This window comes from Juglans regia, chromosome 10, assembly GCF_001411555.2.
Source record: "Juglans regia cultivar Chandler chromosome 10, Walnut 2.0, whole genome shotgun sequence".
In the NCBI taxonomy this organism is placed as follows: domain Eukaryota; kingdom Viridiplantae; phylum Streptophyta; class Magnoliopsida; order Fagales; family Juglandaceae; genus Juglans; species Juglans regia.
Window position 1 is genome coordinate 35,504,961 of NC_049910.1, and position 19,240 is coordinate 35,524,200.

At 32.4% G+C, this 19,240-nt stretch overlaps 2 protein-coding genes across 2 annotated transcripts; one reads left to right on the forward strand and one right to left on the reverse strand.

Annotated features, from left to right (window-relative positions):
• Positions 1 to 212: 212 nt before the first annotated feature.
• Positions 213 to 880, reverse strand: LOC109015256 (uncharacterized mitochondrial protein AtMg00810-like). Its single transcript, XM_035695258.1, has 2 exons — positions 536 to 880; positions 213 to 332 (listed from the first exon to the last, which is right to left on the reverse strand). The coding sequence occupies exons 1-2, from the start codon at positions 878 to 880 to the stop codon at positions 213 to 215; spliced, it is 465 nt and encodes a 154-aa protein (XP_035551151.1).
• Positions 881 to 14,615: 13,735 nt separating this feature from the next.
• LOC108994455 lies at positions 14,616 to 17,195 on the forward strand. Its single transcript, XM_035695259.1, has one exon. The coding sequence runs from the start codon at positions 14,616 to 14,618 to the stop codon at positions 17,193 to 17,195; it is 2,580 nt and encodes an 859-aa protein (XP_035551152.1).
• Positions 17,196 to 19,240: the final 2,045 nt, after the last annotated feature.

The following is a 19,240-nucleotide window of genomic DNA, read 5'->3' on the forward strand; positions in this document are numbered from 1 at the left end:
AGCTTTTGTTTAGCATTAAAGTGAATAATCAGGGATACTTGAGGAACAAAATAAAACTTTGAGTGTATTTGCAGCAACTCTTTCATGTACAAAATGGTAGTGATATCCATGTATTTGGTCCGAGAGTGATACACTCGATTGGCATAAAGGTATGTTGCCCCAATGTTGTCACACCACAGATTCGATGGTTGTGATAGAAATATGCCAAGTTCTCAAAGCATAGCCTGGAGCCTAATCAACTCAGCAGCTGTAGAGGCAAGGGACTTGTACTCAGCTTCAGTGCGGGATCGTGCAACCGTCTTTTGTTTCTTAGAACTCCAAGAAATGAGGTGCTGACCAAGGAATACACAAAACCTACTAGTCGATCGTCTGTCCTCTAGACTGCCTGCCTAATCAACATCTGTTTAGGCTTGAAGAGTGAACTTGGATGATGATTAAAAAACAGTCCATGGTTGAGTGTGGACTTGAGGTACCGAAGGATCGTTTTAACAGCAGACCAGTGAGGTTCCTTAGGACAGTGCATATACTAACATACTTTGTTCACAGCAAATGCTAGGTCAGGTCTAGTCATAGAGAAGTATTGTAATCCACCTACAATACTTATGAATAAGGTAAGATCACTGAATTCAGGTGCATCAAATTGTGACAACTTAAGAGAAGCTGCCATAGGAGATGACATAGGTTTGGCATGAAGCATATTGCTTCGAACCAACAAATCATTAGTGTATTTCCTTTGGGATAAGATAATACCCGAGATAGAGTAATCAATTTCAAGCCCAAGAAAGTAAGACAATCTACCAAGATCTTTGACAAGAAAAGCATTGGCAAGTGCAGATATAAGAGAAGTAATGGCTTCAGGTTTGGATGATGTAATAACCATATCATCAACGTAGATCAACAGAAAAATATGTAAGTCACCATTATTCAAATTGAACAGAGAAGGATCTATTCAAGAGGCAGAGAAGCCATACCCAATAAACCATGTGCTTAATTGTGCAAACTAGGCTCGGGGAGCCTGCTTAAGACCATAGATGGCCTTATTGAGTTTGCACACGTATTGTGGTTACTTCGGATCTATAAAGCCTTATGGCTGCTACATAAAAACTATGTCAGTCAAAGAGCCATGTAAAAATACATTTTGAATGTCAATTTAGCACAACGGCCAGCCCTTTGTAACAGCAATAGACAAAATCAGACAAATAGTAGTCGATTTAACGACCGTACTAAATGTTTCACCATAGTCTAAACCAGACTGTTGGTGGTAGCCCTTGGGTACTAAACGGGCTTTTCTTCTAGCAAAGGACCCATCAGAGTTCAACTTCGTTTTATATACCCAACGACAGCCAACAACATTATAAGAGGGATGAGGCGATACCAAAGTCCATGTATTCGTATGGATTAAAGCATTGAATTCATGAGACATAGCATCATACCAGGTAAGGAATTTAGACGCAATAGAGAAGCTGGAGGGTTCATCTAGAACCTTCACTGTGGTGTTGAGACAATAGAGTTGCGGGTAAGGGACCGTGCCATCGGTACTCTATCGAGGTTGCAAAGAGTTGGTGTGACTCCGAGTGATGATAGGTGATCGAGGAGGGATCAGAGACATGGAAAGAGATCTGTTGGTATCAAGGTTGGGTTGAGAGGGAGGAGATAAAGGTGGAGTCGTGGTGACGGCTGGAGAAGTAGGGTTTTCTGAAGACGAAATGGGGCTTGGTGTTGTATAGGGTTTTCGGTAGAGGCAGAGTTAGGGTTTTCGGTAGGAGAAGTAGGGTTTTCTGAAGACGAAATGGGGCTTGGTGTTGTATAGGGTTTTCGGTAGAGGCAGAGTTAGGGTTTTCGGTAGAGGCAGAGGCAGAAATTGAGGGGGAATTAGGGTTTTTTGAAGACGAAATGGGGCTTGGTGTTGTATAGGGGAGAGGTCAAAGCAGATCGTGGGCCTAGGCCTGGGCCAAGGCCAAGAATAGATGAGCTGAATAGAGGAAGAGAGACGTGAGTGGGGGCCTGGCCTTGGGCCTGGTCAGTGAGAGTGTTGGTGGGCTTGACAGTGGAATAGGGAAAAAATGTTTCACCAAAAAGGACGTCCCTAGATATGTTGACCCATTTGGAAATGGGCTCAAGACATCTATACCCCTTATGAGTTGGGTTGTAACCCAAAAATACACAAGAAATGGATCTAAAATTTAATTTGTGTTTATTATAGGAACGAAGGTTGGGCCAACATTGAACCCAAAGACTTTAAAAAAGAGTAGTCTAGATCTCTGTTATAAACTTTAGAATGAGGTGATTTGTTATTGAGAATTTTTTAGGGGAGTAAATTAATTAGATAAACAGATATTTCAAAAGCTTCAACCCAAAATGAGAGAGGAAGAGAAAATGGGCTAGTAGAGCAAGCCCAATTTCAACAATATGTCGAAGCTTACGCTCTACTGGCCCATTTTGTTAATGGGCATATGGACATGAGAAGCGATGATTAATGCAATTTAGTATAGGTTATGGGCTTGAACTCGACTCAACCATCAGTTTGGAGAGTAAGTAATTTTGCATTGAAAAGACGCTCAATAAATGGAAGAAAAGTAGTGAAAATGTGTTGAACATCTGATTTTAACTTTAAAGGGAAGAACCATGTGTAACGAGTAAAATGATCTATAAAAGAAATTTAATATCGATAGCCATTGTTTGAAACATAATATCGATACCATATAGAAACACTCATTTCTCCCCATAAAATGTTTAATAGAAAGAGTGGTGTAACTCCTTATAAAGACCAGGATGAGTTTATTCCTAAGTCGTGTAGGACTTCTCAACACGCCCCCTCACGTGTGGGCCAGTATTTCTGGTACCATCATCATGGATAGGTCGCAGGAGTCCATCATCGGTCATAGGTTAGCCTAGCTCTAATACCATATTAGAAGTACATCTTTCCTGAATATTCAGCTTGTATTACTATGCAATGATAGTGTATATTTATACACCTTACAAAGGAATCAAATTAGTTACAAGGGAATCAAAAATAACAGAAAGTAAACCCTATTCTAGAATATTCTGTGAATTAGGGAAATAAGTGGCTATTGTGCTAATATATATATAGATATATATATCACCATATATTTATATATATCACTACAAGAAAAAATGATTTTTCCAGCGCTCAAAATTGTCGCACATACCTCACTTAATTGTTGCATTTAATCAATTCCGATGATTTTATAATTGCTACATGTTCAATGAAATAAAAATGCCACTTCTAATTACCCACAGTGACAAGCAAAAATTGTCGCAAAAATCTATTATTTTCGGCGATTATTTTTCCGTCGCAATTGCAACCAAAATCGACGAAAAAGACATTTCTATTTGTCATTTAATCGAGGAAAAAAGTCAATTGTGGTGATATATCGTCGTAAAAGCTTAAGAAATCGCCAAAAATGACTCTTTATTTTTGCTAGCGATTATAAATTATCGTCGCTATTATGTAATCCTAGAGGTTATTTTCGCTAAAACATATTATTTTTGGCGAGTAAAATTCGCCGCAATTAAGTTACATGGATAAAAAAAAGTATTTCCAATGACTTTTACTTGCCGGAAATGGTTTTTCAAAAAAGAAAAAAAATGCACAAATACAGAGATGAACTATACCCAAGTATAGCTTGGGTATAGTTCACCTAAATAGTGTAGTAACCCTCACATATATTATATATATGATAATATATGTGAGGGGTTGCTACATTATATATATTACACTTATATATAATATATGTATATATAACTGTAAGATATAATTAATTCACCTAAATAGTGCAGCAATCGCTCACATTGACTGTTGTTTTAATACTACATACACACACAGAGATATATATATATATATACACGCATATCAATGAAATGGAGATTTTGCTAGAAAATGATAAAAGCTCACTACCTATTTATTATAAGTTTTAAGGTAGGAGTTATTAAAGTTGAAACAAAAAGTCCTCACAACCAATTTTCAAAGCAATTTTTTTCCTTAAGTAATCGCTATATATAGTGTGATTCCAATGAGTATGAAGCTCATGTGTATGCAGTTAGTGTTGCATATCAAAGTGATCACAACTGCCCTATGATACATGTTCTAAATAGAACATTAGCATTAAATGCAAGAAAGAAGTTTTATTTCTTAGAAAAATATTCCACCCCACTTAACAAATAACAAAACCATAGAGAGTCACAAAAGGATACAAATAGTCTTATATTACTAAATCATTTATCGTATGCATTGAAGAAAAGGATAATAATCAGAGAGTTCCATAAATAATAGAACAAAGATATTTAGTTTTAACAAAAGGTCAAGGAATTCCAATCCAAATACTCTGAAATGTTACAACATTGAAACTGTAAAGCAGGGAAGCATATTTCATACTCACATTGAACAATGACATTATCATAGACCAGTTAATGGTCTTTAAAAAAAGAGTCATAAAATCAACACTTTCTTGCAATACAAACAAATATTAGTTTGTGAGAGGTACATGAGAAACCAATAAATTTCTATTAAAAATGGAAATGTGAGAGGTACATGAGAAACATGATGTTAGAAATGTATACTACCAGTTTTAGGATTTTTGGACTTAAAGGTTAGAACCAAAACAATAGGTAACCACATATATATCAACTGCTATCGAGCTATTTAATTGATTAAACCATTATTCCATAATACAAGTACTTTCCAAGCACCAATCTTCTTCAATTTGTCTATTGAAGGGGAAAATGGATAGTCCTATGTAAAATTTTCAATTCAGTTAAAGCAGTCAAAGAAAGTAAAACAACCATGATAATAGGGTGCATGTTTGTAACAACCATATCATATATGATACTTCATGTTTCATATAATGGATTTAAAGCTTGGATCTTGAATAAACCAAGATGAATATCAACTTGGATAAATCTTCTCGGCACCAAGTATTTTACATCAATTTTAAGATCCATGAATTTAACACAGCCAGAATATGTAATTACACATTACCACACAGTTACATTTTTCAAGCCACACAACTCTCATGGATATATTTTCTCACTGTAAAAACTAAGCAGTAGAAAAATCTAGAACAAAGTCCCTTAAAGTTTTAGTTCCATTAGAACGGTCTATAGGCAAGGCAAGACATACAATTGAGAATAATTAAATTGACTTATTCACAATTAAACAATATGGCACGGCCAGTGTCCTTCAGGACAAGTGCTTGGAAACAGAAACATGTCTACTGTAACAGACTTCGAATCAAGATCATCCCAATTTAACTATATAAAAAAGGCTGAATCAATCTGGAAAACATGTGGCATGGAACAATTTATAAAGTTTTTGGAAAAGAACAATTTATAAAGTTTTTGGAAAATTGTAGAAGACTATTTCTGGCAAATATTTAGTCGCCGGAAATAAGCAGTTCCAACAATGTTTAAAGCCGTCGAAAATGTGCAGTTTGGTTTTTACGGTGAAGTATGTAGATCTTACGGCAAGTTTATATCGCTGCAAAAGCTAATAAAATTAAAATCTCCACGTTTGATCCCTTTCTTCTTTTCCCTCCACCGACCTCCCCACTTTGTCTCCTCAATCTCTCTTCTCCCTCAACCCAAGCCGCCGCGGACAACCCGTTGCCAACGACCCCACCACGCCACAGCAACCTCACCTCAACGGCCACCCCCTCCTTCTCCCCCAGCCCCCACGCTGGTATTTTTGTTTCCCCGAATCTGGCATCACCTTTCTCTCCCTCGGATTTCTCTACAATTTGGAGGTATTGTCTCTCACCCTCTCTCTTTCTCCATTTCAGCCTCTATCTTTTTTCCATTTCTAAAAGAACTATGGATGGAGGTCATCTTTATTCCACTTGCGACCTAGGCCCTGATCTACAGTTTTGAAGATGATTTTTGTTCTTTGTTCTTCTGACAGTGCATTTCTTAGTTTTCTCTCTTTTTTTTCGTCACTTCTTTGTTGTTTTTAATTTGTTAAAGTTGTGTTTTTGTTGCTATTCGACAGCATGTCTTGATTATTGTTTGCAAGGGATTTCTTATATCAGGGTTTTGGGATTTGTGGATTTCAATCTTATATGAGGGTTTTGGGACTTCTTATAAACAATCGGGTAGGATGATATTGTGCTCCCCGAATCAAATTGAGGGTTAAGACTCAATGCGTGTAAACTGAAAACTAAAAACAAAAGAACAAAAACAGTAGGAAAAATAAAAGAAAGCGGCATGATTGAAATATGAGGATTTTTTAGAGAGAACTTTACTTTAGTGCAGGGGCTTTTCGTGATAAAGGCAGATCATGAAGAATATACAATCATGGAATAGTTACGCTAGGTGGGTCAAGGATGGTTCTTTAAAACTCACAAAATCTTATGAGAGCCATCCGCCCATCTAGCCCTTTACTTATTGGGTAGAGTTTGTCTGAATTATGGTGTCTTTATACTCATGTTGGGCCTTGATTTCCAGAGTTATTATTCAGTTCTTGTTACTGATTAGAAATTAGTAGTTACCTTTTCCCATCTTCTGTACTTGACCAATTTGGGCAAATTGTACTCGCATAAGTAGCCTTAGTCTTGTAAATTACATCCAATAAAACTCTCAAGCTTTGACAGGAAAACAAGACATCCAAGCCTTATGGCTAGCTGTCTCACAATCTGTTTTTTAAACTTCTAGCTAGGTGTGAGGGTGCAGAGACTGATTTGTTTAACACCTATTTTTGGAAGCTTAGAGTTCTTTGTGACTCATTAAGAGCTTTGGCAAACATTTTATTGCATTTATCATGATTTGTAGTGTGGATAAGTACTTGACTCTATGTAATCGTTGCACATAAAATTGTGCTACAGTCATAACTTTTAATTGCAACAACATAATTGCCGCAAAAAGTCTAAAAGTCGTCGCAAATAAGTGAACAGTAAATTCAACATCATAATTTTGAATACATTGTGTTGGATTTCAGTGGCGAAACAAAATTTGCCTCAAATAAGAATTATTTGCGACGATTTTATTTGCAGCAATCTTAAAATCGCTGTAAAATACCCGATTTCTTTTCTTAAATATTTGTGTGTGTCATATATGTCATGTGTATCAAGTCGATCGTGAAAGTGGCCACCATAAATATATATATATATATATATATATATATATGTTTTTGTTTTGCCTTTGTTTTTAAATATTTTTTTAAAGAAATTCTAATTTCAATCTAAAGTCTAAGCATCTCGTGAATCTAAAAAAAAATACTTAAAAAAAAAAAAAAACTTTTGATTTAATTAGTTGTGTAGAGACATTAATGAAAAACAAAAACAAAAATTAAAACGATTTTCACCCAAGATCTATTAAAAAAAACTCACAAAAACTTTATCACAATAAGTGTTTTAAATTTGCTAATTATCTACTTTTGCAAATCCATGGACTATATGCAAAATATATCTCAAGAATTTTATGTGCAAACGCCTTTTATCTCATTTTTCTCATCCACTTTCATATATAAAACCTACTAAAAACACGTTTGTCAAAATCTTTTTTAATAGTGTTTTAAAGAAAGTATGTCTACTTTTTTATTATAATAAGTGACTATCTAACTGTGAAGAGTAATTTTTGTTATTTTTTTGTCAAGTCCTATTTTACTAAAAAGTCCTTAAAACCATTGATCATTTGATGGGGTAGCTTCCTTATAGAATTTAATGAATGATCATGTTTTAATAAAAGTCCTTAAAACCCTTGACGATTTGATGTGTAGCTCCCTTATAGAATTTAATGAATGATCATGTTTTAGTAAAAAGCCCTTAATAACCCCACAGCGCACATAAATTGATGTCTCTTTTTCATATCCTTTTTATTCTGATAGTATACTCATTTTCCTTTCTTTTTGTTTCAAATTCTTTTTAAATAAAAAATTAATAATATTTTATTATTATATAGAGAGTAAGTAGATAATCTAATATGGATGCAAACCAATGCTCATACTTTGCTGAAGTTTAGATTTTTTTTTTTAATTTTGATTTTTTGTCTTTCTTTAATCTTGTATTTTCTTTTTCTAGACAAATAAACTACTGATTTTTCATTTTTTTATTTAAATTATCATGTCAGGTGCACTCCAGGGCTAACACACTCAGGCCGGGCCATTCTCTAGTATATATTTATATATACTAGATGAAAGCAACGTGCAATGCACGTTTACTTAGTTTATATTTAAATTTTTTTTGTTAAGAAATAATTTTTTATTAATAAAAATATAATATTTTCGGTTAATTAAATAACAATATAATGTTTATATAATTTATAAATAATTACACGTTTTGATACTTTAAAAAAGTCAAATTAGGGCTTTAATTACAATCACTCACAGGTAATTTTAAGTTTGGAAGGGCATATTCTGCCAACTTGTAGGAAATAATTCTGACATGTACATCAGATAGTTTTAAAGAAGTCCAATTGGAGCTTTAATTACAATCACTGACAGATACATCAGATAGTTCTTGCGGACGTACGTACGTTTCTTCTAGGATAGATAGATAGAACTTAATTGGATACGAAATTCATCATGATCATATACATACATACATGTACATACGCGTGATGAGTTGCAATTTGATCTTTTTGAGGCACAAAAACTAAACTCGGATTCCCAGTCCTAATTATAATGATTATCTCCGCAACCCACTTTTCTTAATCTATATAATTAATTACTGCACTTTGATAATATACGTATAGATGAACGGTGTTAACTTTAACAGAAAAATAATAAAAAATCGTTAAGACAAGGTTTTCTGTTAGATAGCCACTTATTTGTTTAGGAAAAGGAAATACAAGGTTGAAAATAGATTAAAAAAAATAAAGATTAAAAAAAATCTAAATTTTAGTAAAATAATAAACAAATCAAATATTGTACAGTATAAATATTGATAATATATACATGATATATAGTTCTTTTATTATTATTTCTTTTCTTCATAATTTGGGCATTAGTAATTAAGTATATAATATATACATATATAAGATCATCAGTCATAAACAAATCAAATAATGTACGTACAATATATAAATATTGACAATATATACATGATATATAGTTATTTTATTATTTTTTTCTACATAATTTGAGCATTATTAATTAAGTATATAGGATTGTTAATGTTTATACAAATCAATATTAAAAAGTGATCTTAAGGGCTTGTTGGGCATATAATAATAATAATAATAATAAATTAAAAATAATATTTAGATGACTACGTACTGATATCTAAAACCTCAATTAATGCATGGGGCCGGATATTAAAACAAAATTGATTGGCAGCAGGCATTTTTAGTAGGCCAAAAGGTATTAACTTTAACAAAAAAAATAATAATAAAAATCGTTAAAACAAGAATTTCTATTAGATAGTCACTTTATATATATAAAAAGATATATATAAATATATAAATATATCAATATATATATATATATTCACAAGCCAAAATTCCTCCCGGAAAATTACTTTATTGGAACATCATGAGTCTTAATTTGTTATTTTTTCCAGCTTCAGGCCAATCAGAACCAAATATTCCACAACAAAATAGATCGAATATTAATGTGTTGAATTATAGATCAAATTAATTGTCCAGTATAACATTAATCAGCTGCTTGTTTACTGTTGGGATGCAATAATATATATAGATCGTCATTTGTAAAAAAATGAATGCCATTAATAAAAAATAGTTTTTTTTTTTACACTTTTTTTAAATAGAATTACTTTTTTTATAAGAACTTGAAGCGTATCTTCCTAATACTTAAAAGCATGTATAAAGATGAACAGTGGTGAACAGTGGCACCGTTTTCTTTTTCCCGTGGGTTTTTCTCGTTACCTTCTAAAATTCAGTTCGAATTTCAGTCTTCCTCTTCGTTCGGTTAGCATCATTTACACACTAAAAATATCTAATCATGTAAAATATCTGATCTTTACATATAAGAGATGAAATATCTGATCTACACACAATTCACATTTACAGAACAATTCTCAAACTCAACTCGAGGAAGAAAAAAATTTCCCGTGCTCTTGAGATTTCTTCTCGCCGTTGGTACGCCGTTCACTTCTAATTTCACCTCTAACTTTGTTTTTCTCTTTTCTGGTTCTCGCATATATGTTTCTGTTTCTCCGTGTGCGTTTGAGTGGGGGAGACGGAGGGAGACGGAGGGCTGCGCGTGGGGGACTCCGAAGGTGGGTGCGATGGTCGCCGCCTTGAGGGGGACTCCTCGGTGGTGGCCGTGAGCTTCGGTGGCGACGTACGGCGGCGCGACATGAAACAAATGGGTGAAACCCATTTTCGTTCGGTTTCCGTGGGGGAGACGGAGGGCTGCGCGTGGCGGCCTTCGAAGGTGGGTGGGATGATCGCCACCTTGAGGGGGACCCCTCGGTGGTGGTCGTGCCCTTCGGTGGCCGCGTACGGCGGCGGAAAATCACATAAATGGGAGAAACCCATTTCCGTTCTCTTTCCACGGAGGAGATCCATGGCTGCGCGTGGGGAACATTGGCGGTGCCAGGGATGCTCATCGGCGTGAGGGGAACACGCCGGTGTTGGCGGTGATGATGGCCGGCGCTCGGCCGCAACGGGCTGCGCTGGAGGAGAGGAGCCGAGCTCCGGAATCGCGTAGGAGAGAGAGAAAGTTTAGAAATAAAATGTTTTCCCAATAAAATCAACTATTAACTATTTATATGTTGTATTATTCTACAATTTTCCATCTGAAAATATTAAATAATAGTAAATTTTTTTTTTTTTTGTTTACAACTCTACTTTTGTTCTTACTAGAATTTTATATTGTTGAATTTTTTATATAGGTTAAGCTCCGTGAAGTTGAAAGTGGAAACAAAATATCCGAACAACTAGCTGCTTATAAAAATATCAAAAGTATGGATCTTTTAACTTTTTAGTTTCATACTGTGAACTAATAACTGAAATAATTTATTTTGCTTCTCTGATTTTAGAATCTTTTAAATTAATTATTTAATATCATTTATTCAATATTTATTCTGCTTGTACTTTGAGCTGTATTAAATTATAATTTCAAATTAAATGTTATTCCAACATATTTAAATGTTATATCTTATTAGTTATATATGCATGTTTATAGAAAAAAAAAATTTAAAAATTGTTATAAAATTGCTCATAAAATTCTACCGACAAATTTAGTTCTATATGTAAATACTTACATCAATATTTACAGTTTTACCCATATAATTATACATAATCAATTAGTAAAATATTAAAATTTTTAAAAATCGAAAATTTAATTAAATAATTTGATAAAATAGAGTATACATTCAATAAAATTAATATTGTGCATAAACTTGTATTTTAAAATATGCTTCAAGAACAAAATGAAATAAAAATTTTATGAATATTAATAATAAAATTTGTAAATAATAGAGATGTACTTTCCGATTAAATAATTATTAGATTTTAAAAAATGAAACATAACAGTTGAATAAAAATTATTATAAAATTGAAATATTTTCAAATTATAATTTCCTAATCATACCTCTTCTGCTATTATTTTACTACTAAACAATTTGTTTTCCTTTTACTATTTATATTTGAATTAAAAACTTCAGAATTTATTCTTATTGCAAAATATGAAATTAAATTAATTCAATCAATCAATATAATTATATAATTTAATTAAAAATAAATTTAATTTTATAAATTTATTCAATTTCAAAAAAAAAATTTAAAAATTGCTATAAAATTGCTCATAAAATCCTACCGACAAATTTAGTTCTATATGTAAATACTTACATCAATATTTACAGTTTTACGCATATAATTATACATAATCAATTAGTAAAATATTGAAATTTTAAAAAATCCAAAATTTAATTAAATAATTTGATAAAATAGAGTACACATTCAATAAAAATAATATTGTGCACAAACTTGTATTTCTTCAAGAACAAAATGAAATAAAAATTTTATGAATATTAATAATAAAATTTGTAAATAATAGAGATGTACTTTCCGATTAAATAATTATTAGATTTTAAAAAATGAAAGTTTAGTAGTGGTATTAATGAAAGTTTTTATATATATAAACTTGAGACAAGAAATTCTACCGACAAATTTAGTTCTATATGTAAATACTTACATCAATATTTACAGTTTTACCCATATAATTATACATAATCAATTGGTAAAATATTGAAATTTTTAAAAATCGAAAAATTTAATTAAATAATTTGATAAAATAGAGTACACATTCAATAAAATTAATATTGTGCATAAACTTGTATTTTAAAATATGCTTCAAGAACATAATGAAATAAAAATTTTATGAATATTAATAATAAAGTTTGTTAAAATATTTTTAAATTATAATTATGTAATTATACCTCTTTTACTATTATTTTACTACTAAGCAATTTTTTTTCCTTTTGCTATTTATATCTAAATTAAAAACCTCATAATTTATTCTGATTACATAATATATAATAAAACTAATTGAATTAATCAATATAATCATATAATGTTGTTTCCTTTTATTTGTTTAAATATTTAATTTAATTGTGAGTTTTTTATTTCTACTTTCTCCATCTGCAATTCATGCTATAACAGTTATAAAATTTCTATATCTATTAGTGGTTTATTTCTAATTTCCATTATCCATTTTTTACAGCTTCGTTAAATTTGCTGAGTTGATTGAGTTTTTTTAGTCTTTTTTCAAGACTACCAAGGTAACCGACGATGTTATAAATATATCTTTTTCAATATGTGGTTTTATTCTGTTGGAATACATACTTAGATTAAAAAAGTTTTTGAATTTGCATCATTATGAGTTTCTCTTTTATCCAGTTATCAACAAGAATTATTTCATTCCACATATAAATGAAAAGTGGTAAGCTTATATTAATAAATTAGTACAAATTTATCATTATATGATTAATTAGTTCTTTAATATTCTTATAACTTTGATTCTTGTTTAAAATGATTCCCAATGTACTACAAAACATCCTAAGATAAACAATTTATATGAAGCTATTTCTTTAGAAGAAAGTGAACATATACGACAAAAAAAGAAAGAAAGATATCTGCAACAAAGGAATTCTACGAATGATACTACTCAACATGAAGAACAATTTTTCTCCCAACCAATCGTTCACGATGAAACAAATGTGTTGGGAGATCATATAGAATCCATACACAATAATGAAGAAGTCAGGCCATATTGTACAAAAAGACAACGCACTTTTCGTGCCGAAGCTGGAACCAGTGATATATCCTCCGTTGAACAATTCGAATATAGTTCTAATATTGGTAGTTCTGGAGCACTCTATCAGGAAATAAACACAGTTGAAATTACGTCAACAAAATCTCTCTTTCGGGGTAAGAAAGATGTATAAAATTAAATCGTATTTTTTTTCCTTCTTTTCCTTTCTTATATACAACTTCATTCAATGATACCACCATTGGAAACTATAGCAACTTTAAAAATTTACCTCATTTTTATGATTCATTTTTCCTCCATAGGAAATCAACATCAACAATCAGCTGGTCATAGGAAAATATTACAAACAGTGCCATTTGAGGCAACTCTCTTACCATCAGTACCATTCTGTAGATTCTGTGAAGCAAAAAGATTTCAACATGAAACGAAAGGATTTTGTTGTGCCAATGGAACAATCTCTTTAACTACAAATGATGTTCCAGAACAACTTTACCATTTGTTTACTTCTAACACAGTTGAATCAACCAACTTTCTTATGTATGTTCGCACATACAACAACAAATTTGCTTTCACATCATTTGGAGTTAAATTTGATAGAGATTTGTGTAGAAGGAACAGAGGTATTTACACATTTCGAGCTCAAGGTCAAATTTATCATTACATTAATGACTTAGTTCCTTTGGATGGACATCCTTCATATCTACAACTATATTTTTATGATACCGAACATAAATTGGACAATCGTGTTTATGACATTGGAAGATTGGATTCATCAACTGTTGCTCAACTTATGGATATTCTTCATGTTAATCCATACTCAACATTCTTTCGAACTCTTAGAGATCTGCCCAATTTGGAAAATCACAAAATTCATATTAGATCAGATGTGGGTTTGGATCAGCGTGTTTTTAACACTCCATCAGCTTCTCAAGTAGCAGTCATTTGGATTGAAGATGATGATTCAGAACATTTGAGAGGACGAAATATTGTGGTATTCAATCATGCAGGTGGAAGTCATATAGTCCAATACTATTTTGGCTGTTATGATCCACTGCAATATCCATTGTTATTTCCTTTTGGTGATACTGGTTGGCACCAAGGAATATTAAGAATAAAGAAAGGTGATAGACTAACACAACAAGTAACAAGAGCATCAGTCGACCCTCAACAATCAGTATCAGCAGAACAACTGCTTATAAAGGAACAAGAAGGTTAAAATAATTATTTTTCTTTTAACTTTTAATTGTTCTAATATAACAATGTTATATTTCTAATTTATTAAATTTATTATCTTACAGTGCTGAAAAAAAATATAAAATAACAGGTTATCTCATGTCGCGAGTACTATTGCTACAAATTTCAAATTAGGAAAAATACAAAATCTATTTTACTATTCTCGGGCCGTTTATTGCAGCAGTTTGTTGTTGATATGTATGTAAAAATTGAGACGTCAAGATTGGATTATTTTCGTAATAAGCAACAAGAGATTCGATCTGAAGTATATCAAGGAATAGTTGACAGTCTATCAATTGGACAAAGCAATGCTTCTAAAGTTGGTAAAAGCATCATTCTGCCTTCTTCTTTTATTGGAGGTCCAAGAGATATGCGCAAAAGATATATGGAAGCAATGGCTTTAATCCAACGCTTTGGAAAACCGGACATCTTTTTAACCATGACATGCAACCCAAGTTGGAAAGAAATCTTAGATGAATTGGGTCCACAAGAAGAAGCAAAAAATCGTCCTGATTTGATTGCACGTATCTTTAGAGCAAAATTAGAAGAACTGAAAGATGAATTATTCAAACGGGAGATATTTGGGAAAGTTTCAGCATATGTATACGTCATTGAACATCAAAAAAAAGGATTACCACATGCACATTTCTTGATCATACTACAAAGAGATTGGAAAATCTATGCTCCAGAATCTATTGATGAAATTGTATCAGCAGAAATACCTGACAGAGAAAGAAATCTACATTTGCACAAGACAGTAAAAAGACATATGATGCATGGCCCCTGTGGAGTACTGAATCCGAACAATGTGTGTATGAAAGCAAATGACAGTTGTAAAAACCACTTTCCAAAAAGTTTTGTACCTAACACAACCGTTGGAATCGATTGTTTCCCACAGTACAAACGTTGTGATAATGGAATGACTGTCAAAGTCAGAGGTAAAGATTTAGATAACCGTTGGGTTGTTCCACATAATCCATATCTCCTTGCCAAATTTGATTGTCACTTGAATGTAGAAATTTGCTCAACAATCAAAGCAGTCAAATACCTTTATAAGTACATTTATAAAGGTCATGATCGTGTTGCTTTCAACTTGATTCCTGGACAAAACATTCAAGATATAGATGAAATCCAACAGTTTCAATCAGCCAGATGGATTGCTCCACCAGAAGCTATGTGGAGAATATACGGTTTTATTCTTAATGAAATGCATCCATCAGTTTACAGTTTACATCTACATCTTGAAGATCAACATCTGGTAGCTTTTCATGCACATGACAACCTTAACAATGTTCTAAGATCTGATTTTACGGCAAAATCAATGTTGACTGAATTCTTTTCAACAAATCAAGCTAATGAAAATGCACGAAAACTACTGTACAAAGAATTTCCTGAAGCTTTTGTTTGGAACCAGCAACACAAAATATGGACTCCAAGAAAGAAGAAAACTGTTATAGGCCGCATTGTTACAGCAAGTCCATTCGAAGGTGAAAGGTATTACTTACGGATATTGTTAAATCATATAAAAGGCCCTTTATCATTTGACCACATCAAAACAGTTGGCAATGTCACTGCACCAACCTTTCGTGAAGCAGCTACATTACATGGTTTGTTACAAAGAGATACCAGTTTGCAAGATTGTATGCAAGAGGCTTCCTTATACCAAATACCACACAGTTTAAGACGGTTATTTGCAACAATTTTAGTATACTGTAATCCAACAAATCCTAGAGAACTTTGGGAATATTTTGAACAAGATATGTCAAGTGATTTCCAAACAAGTGTTGCAACATCAGCAGATATTAGGACAAAAGTCTTACGAAGCATCTCTTCTACACTTGAATCGATGGGAAAAGACATAAACATGTTTCATTTAATAGAACATGATGTCTCTTTTGATCAGAACGAAACTGAAGCTAGAGAAATAAATGATGAATTTGCAGTTCTGATACCAGAAGAAGATCTTATGGCTTCGATGAGTCTTAATTCTGAACAACAACACGCATATGAATCAATTTTGCAGAAAGTCCTTCTAAATGAATCTGCTGCATTTTTCATTGATGGTCCGGGCGGAACAGGGAAAACATTCTTATATAAAGCACTTCTCGCTACAGTAAGATCAAGAAACTTAATTGCTCTTGCAACTGCATCGTCTGGTGTTGCTGCATCTATTTTACCTGGAGGTCGAACAGCCCATTCACGCTTCAAAATTCCTTTAGATCTTGACAAAAATAGTACTTGTTGTGTAAGCAAACAAGGTGCTCTTGCCAAATTGTTACGTCTTGCAAAGCTAATCATATGGGATGAAGCACCTATGTCTAGAAAAGAATGTATGCAAGCATTAGATAAAATGTTACAAGACATAACTGATTCAAGATTACCATTTGGTGGAAAAATTATCGTATTCGGTGGAGATTTTCGTCAGGTCCTACCTGTGATTCGTAAAGGCACAAGACAAGAAGAAGTTAATGCCAGTTTAGCATCGTCATATTTGTGGTCCACTTTAACTAAGATTAGGTTGAGTGAAAATATGCGAGCAAGATTCGATCCAAACTTCTCAAATTATTTACTTCAGGTCGGAAATAGAACAACACCAATCACAATTGAGAATAAGATCAAAATTTCCAATGAAATGCACATTCCTTACAAAAATGATGTGGAGTCTTTAGATGATCTGATCGATGCAGTCTTCCAAGATATTGGCAGCTATTCAGAAAAATTTATCCGAAATGACAAATCGAGCTATCTTGACACCAAAGAACAACTCTGTCGATGAGATAAATACAATACTTATTCAAAGATTTCCTGGTACAGCTACACAATACTATAACTTCGATGAAACGATTGATACATCAGAACAAGGAATCATGGAGGATTTTTTAAATACATTGACACCAAATGGACTTCCACCTCATGAGCTGTTACTAAAAAAAAATTGTCCTATCATGTTACTCAGAAATGTCAATCCTTCAGAAGGTTTATGCAATGGAACACGTCTTATTTGTCGCAACTTTGAACGAAATATCATTGATGCTGAAATTGCAGTTGGTCACCACACCGGAAAAAGAGTTTTCATACCAAGGATTCCTTTCTTGCCAAATGCAGACGATAATAGTGGTTTTCCATTCAAAAGAACACAATTTCCTATCAGATTAAGTTTTGCGATGACAATAAATAAAGCACAAGGACAGACATTAGATTTTGTTGGTGTATACTTGCCTCAACCTGTATTTTGTCATGGCCAACTCTATGTAGCACTATCAAGAGCCAAGACTTCTGCTTCAGTAAAAATTCTTATAAGACCAGTATCAACTCAAGATTGTGAAGAAGCTGAAACAAATAATATTGTTTATAAAGAATTACTAACACTAGCATATCCATCATAAACTTCTGTAAGTAATCAAATTTCAATATATACCTCTCAATTGAATACAATTTGTTTTTCCATTATGTAATTTTCAGAATTTCCTATTTTTCTTTTATTGAAATTGTCTTATTTAAATTCAATTGTTTAAACTAATATTTTTTTTCTCTTCATTCATAAGTAGGCTTCAACATGCGGACTATCTATACATCAATCAAAGACATTACTCCAAGTACAAGAAATTGGAGCATCAAGATGATTGTGTCAGACAAATCTCCCAAACGTACTGCACAACATTCGCCAACAAAATATCAAAATTTGACATTGATAGACCCTGAGGTAACACATTGACATCATTATCATTCTTGCAAAAATATACTTAATATTTATATTATATTCTTTCACATGATATATCCAAAATAAATATGTTTTCCCCTTACAACATAGATTCATTCTAACTATATTCTCAGATTAAATCTTATATATATTTAATAAATACTATTTTACAATCAATAGAATACAAATAACTATTCATTTATACAATATTATGCAGGGCAACCGACTACAAGCAACAATTTTCGGCAAAGATATAGACCTACGTAATGACATGTTACACATCTTCCGGTCTTACTACATCAGTAATGCTTATGTTAAGCCTTTAGATCCCAGGCATAGAATTGAAGCGCATGAATACCAGTGGATCTTAAATTCAAGAACAATCATCGAAAACATTCCAGATGACGAAGTGGAATTACAACCACCAGAATATGATATTATCTCATTCACCATTCTGCATGACTACAAAGACACTGGAACTGAAATAGGTAAATATCACATCGATATATTTAACGTACATCTTGATACTCTTATTCAGTTTTCACAAAAAATTTTTTTAACATAATTGGACAGCTATTCTGGCGATCGCAATATACATGAAACCTCCTAAAGAAATTACCTCAATACATGGGCCAACAAAAATTCAAGAAATATATGTTATCGACCAGAGGTAAAAAAGATTTCTCAACTATATATGTGATATTAATAAATTCTTTAATTAACTTATTTTCAATATTATTTCATCATGCTACACTTTTAAATACTTTTTCCTAAATTTTACAGCCTAATGCCCATATGGTTGACTATGTGGAGTCGATTTGTGGATGGTGAATGCCGAACAATCTCTGATATTATTGAAGCTAAGCCAACTCTACTCGCAACACGTATAAAAGTTGGTTCATACAATGGTATATTACACAACTTACAATATCAGCATTTATTAAAAATAGAATATTATTATCTACTAACAAATATCTTTTTTTTATAATATAGGTCTCTCTCTTTCGTCTCAACCAACAAGTGTATTTACTTTAAATCCTGTCATCCCTGCTGCAACTCCATTATGTCAATGGTAATTCTTTCTTACTTTATTATATATATGTACAATTTTTACCTACTAT